This window comes from Morone saxatilis, unplaced genomic scaffold (genome assembly GCF_004916995.1).
Source record: "Morone saxatilis isolate NCDOM2014 unplaced genomic scaffold, NCSU_SB_2.0 Contig10, whole genome shotgun sequence".
Lineage (NCBI taxonomy): Eukaryota > Metazoa > Chordata > Actinopteri > Moronidae > Morone > Morone saxatilis.
Window position 1 is genome coordinate 12458720 of NW_023339652.1, and position 4100 is coordinate 12462819.

The 4100-nt window shown below is 37.6% G+C and overlaps 1 protein-coding gene and 1 long non-coding RNA gene across 3 annotated transcripts in view; one reads left to right on the forward strand and one right to left on the reverse strand.

The window, feature by feature from the left end:
• Positions 1 to 2904: 2904 nt before the first annotated feature.
• LOC118341354 overlaps positions 2905 to 4100 on the reverse strand; it is an 8572-nt gene continuing 7376 nt past the window's right edge. For both annotated transcript variants that reach the window (XR_004797424.1, XR_004797425.1), the window contains 2 exons: positions 3178 to 3282; positions 2905 to 3047 (listed from right to left, as the gene is read on the reverse strand). This is a non-coding gene — a long non-coding RNA (uncharacterized LOC118341354). The remainder of the gene's footprint in view (positions 3048 to 3177; positions 3283 to 4100) is intronic.
• Positions 3041 to 4100, forward strand: part of il17rel (interleukin 17 receptor E-like) — a 13954-nt gene continuing 12894 nt past the window's right edge. The window contains exon 1 of the mRNA XM_035679596.1: positions 3041 to 3269. Within this exon, the coding sequence (XP_035535489.1) occupies positions 3117 to 3269 (153 nt within the window). The 5' untranslated portion in view covers positions 3041 to 3116. The remainder of the gene's footprint in view (positions 3270 to 4100) is intronic.

Sequence of the window (4100 nt, forward strand, 5' to 3'; positions counted from 1 at the left end):
CAGGATGAGTACAGATTGATCATTCCTACAGTGCAGGATGAGCAGTTTACAGCGGCTGGCAGCAGGTTAAAGGTAAATCAGGCCTATTCATTACACAGGAACTCTCTGAGGGCAGGAGGCTCAGGAAAGAAACATATTCCTTATAGAAAATTAGCGCTGCCAGTGCTGAGAATGAGGTCAATTTCCAAAAACGAAAACGACACGGAAATTACAATGATTACTTTATTTTATCTAACTATAGACGCGACTAGTCCAAAAACCTATGCGAAAGTATGAGGGAACACCCTGAGGGCGTCTCCAGCAGCCTATTTGCAGTCATTTCACTGTATAAATAAGGACCGTGTGATAAAGCTCGACCGTGTAGTGTGTAGAAAAAACGCTTTCCTCAAAATATGGACTACAGAGAGCGCAAATATCATTTCTAATAATTTCGTTTGATGGCTACACGTATTTTATCTACCGAAAGAAAAGGACTAAAATCATATACACGCAACCAAGGGGGACATTATTGGTAAGTATTACATTTACTTTGACATGTAATACGATGAAAAGGATTAGTTAAAAAAATTTATATTATAATAATAATAATAATAATAATAATAATAATAATATTTAAATAGGGCAAAAACAACGCCCAAGATACAACTTTTATACTAGTTTTGAGGAATCTAGTGGACTTATTGGCCATGTGTAAGTGTATGGAGGGTTTCTAACTTGTAAGGAATGTTAATGATACTTTTTTTTTTTTTTTAATTGTTGTAGGCCTACATCTAACACTATTCTCCAGCTTTAGTTTATTAAATTTGGCAGGAAAATCCCTCTGATATAGCTATATGACTGCAGACATGATGACTCACTATCAATAAAAACCCAAGAGACTTTAAGTATTATTAATGGCTTACTAACAATGTTATTGTCAGATGGAAACCCAAAGCAAATATGACAAAAAAACAGCACATACTGTAATACACAGGGAATCCCAGTAGATAGAGCCATTACACAGATGGTGACAGGTGTGAGGTACCAAAGGATTTTCTTTTCTTTTTTTACAGTGTTCAGGGAAGGCTTTAAACCATGTTTTAGTGCCCCTTGTGAAATAGTAACAGAGTCTGTGAAGAAATACTCAGATAAATAGTTCAGTATCTCTTAAATGAATCTTTGTTCCAGGTCTGGATCATATCAGTGTTGAGACCTCTGATCAGCATTTTCATTGAGCTGCTTTGCTTCAAATAATACTGTTTGTGTGCATCCAGTTGTATCTACATAATTGATTTTCATTTCAGACAGCCAGGGGTGTGAGGGTGTTTGTCTTGTATGTGCATTTCCTGCTCAGTGGTTGGCACAACAATGATGACATAGCCTGATAATCACTAGCATTGGGTTCATGTGTAAGTGTGTTGTTTTTTCCGAAGGTGTGTTTTGGAGTCAACTCTTTTCCATTTACATAGTAAAGATAAAAATCTATTTTTGCAATCAGGTTTGCTTGTACTGGAACTGAACATGACATTAATTAGTTTATCTGTTCCCTTGTCTCCTCTTTTTTATGGCCTTGGGTGCTGTTTTATTGCACAAGGCAGCATTTAAAATAAAAGCAGTGCCTGACAGTAAAACACAACTGAAGCTGTTGGCACACTTAGTATGGATCTGTGTTCACTCAAGCCATCAACACTATCAAATAAGACCCAAGATTATCTTGGAAACTGTAATCTCTTCCCTGTCTTATTCCCATAATATGAGAGTGCTAGGAAGTTGGCTCAGGACGTTCCTTTTAGTGATAACCTTTTCTGCCTGCTGTATCAGTTGAATGGCGTTTATAGCTTCTTTCAGCTCATTATTTTGGTTCACTCTCACTGCTCTCACAGTGTTGTTTTTGTACGCTAGCTGCTCAGCACAAACAGGTCATAGGCCAAGCTATCGACTAGCTGGTGAACATAGCGGAGCAGCTTAAGACCTAGATATTTCCCTAAGGAGTTGGTTGAAAGTTAAAAAGAGAGTAAATATTGGACTTGGTCACAAACACAGTTCAACATAAACACTAATGCTGCTAATCTGTTTCCATGTGTAAACACACTTTAAACAAATATTTTTTATTATTTTTCTCCCAAGTAGCCAAAAAATAAGAAAAAAATAATTATAATGATTTTTTTTAAATATGTATATAACTCCTCATATTTTAATGGTTCAATGGTTTTACAGTCACTATGTTGGCCATGTAAGGGCATGCAGCTGAAACAGAAGCCAAGAGGAAGTTTTCCTTTATGCCGTCATTGCAGTTAAATGTCAGGGACAACTATTATGATAAACTGATGCCATTGGGTCAAAACACTTCTGTTGTAACAGTTAAGTACCCAAGTACTTTTTTCCCCCTTCCCCTGAATCTCCAGATTCAACCAGCACTTATAAAATGTGCTCATACTACTTTGCCCTGTGGCTTTCAAGGAGGTTGAACAGGGTGAACAGAAAATAATGAACATCATGCTTGTATCAAGTTACAGTAGTCTCCCGGACTGAACCGGATTTGTTCATAGGGTTGCTGTATTAGAGTAAATGTTTTTACGTTGGGAAAAAGATGTGCCAGGTATGGAATTTTTCTCAATGAATCAATATGACTTGAAGCAATAGTAAAAAAATGTAAGTTGTGAAATGTTGCTCTTTTCCTGTACAGTCTGATACAGACTGCTTGTACTGTTTGTGTGTGTGTTTGGTATGTGAGTGAGTGAGTAGCGGGTATAGCGGGGTATTGTCATTTCCACTTAATTATGGTTCATTGTTTTGACAGCCAAATCAAGTGAAGACTGACTGCAAAACCTATGTTTGTGTCATTTTCCTACAGGCTCCGCCCCCTCCCCCACTGAGGAATATTTAAATCCTCAATTTCAGCAGACTGTGTTTCACTTTGTGTGTTTGGCTGTTCCCCAGACACACCTCACACTGGACATCATCACACTCAGGACAAAGCAAACCGGACAGCCTCCTGACCATCCAACTACAACCTGTCCAGATCAGGCAGTCACACAGCTGACCCTCATCTGACTCTCCCACTCAGCCTGGGGGGAAGGAGAAAAGAAGAGGCATTTTAAGAACAAGAAAACAAGAAAGAACACAGGACCAGGAGAATGAACAGTACAATAAGTCTTATGCTGGCTGTGGTGAAAATGATCTTGTGGGTTGCTTTACTGATGTCTCAGTGTTGTTTGGGTCTGAATGGAGTTGCAGCAGGAAGCGCAGGACTGGAGAGGATAGAGACATGTGCCACCAGATGTTCTCAGGTAAAACTGCATCCTAAGAATATATAAAAAAAAAAAAACTCTAAATATATGCTTAGAGATTGTCACTGAATTATTAAATATAGCCCTGTTATTAACTGCTGCTAACACTACAGTATAACATCTGTGATTGATTTTACTACTACAAATATTGGAAGCTAGCTGGACTAGCTGGAACAAATACTACTAATTCTTCTACACAGTTTTGTATGACATGGTGTTTAAGGTAAACCATGAGTATTTCCTAGAAAGCTCTTCAAACAGTTTAATAAGAATGAAAGTACTTCTGTGCCTTATTGTAAAATGAATTCCTGCTACCTGACACTGTATGACTCAGGTATTGACTCACTTATATGTTGTTACAGTATAGATGAAGGGGAGCATACCTACTGAACTGCAAGCATGCATGCTACAGTACAAGTATCTGCTACTGAGCTCATGTTAAGAGGGCAGATGTCTACCACAGTATTTTTTAATCCCACACAAAGTGCTAACTTAATCATTTACTCAAGCCTAAAGAGGAAACCAAAACAGCTGCAAATAAAGACAACACCTGTCTAGTGTAGCATGTTTACTTCTATCTGGTGAAATGTAACTAATTACGATTACCCAAGTACTTGAGTATTTCCCTTTTAGGCAACTTTATACTTTATAAACCACCATATCTCAGAGGCAAATATTAGTTTTTGTTACTTTTCAGATTACAATGTTTGAGAACCCATAAATGAACACTTCAACCTCAAGGATGAAGCGTTCATTTATGGGTTCTCCTACTTCTTTAGTAAGATAAGATAAGATAAGATAAGATAAGATTTATTTGTCCCACAATGGGGA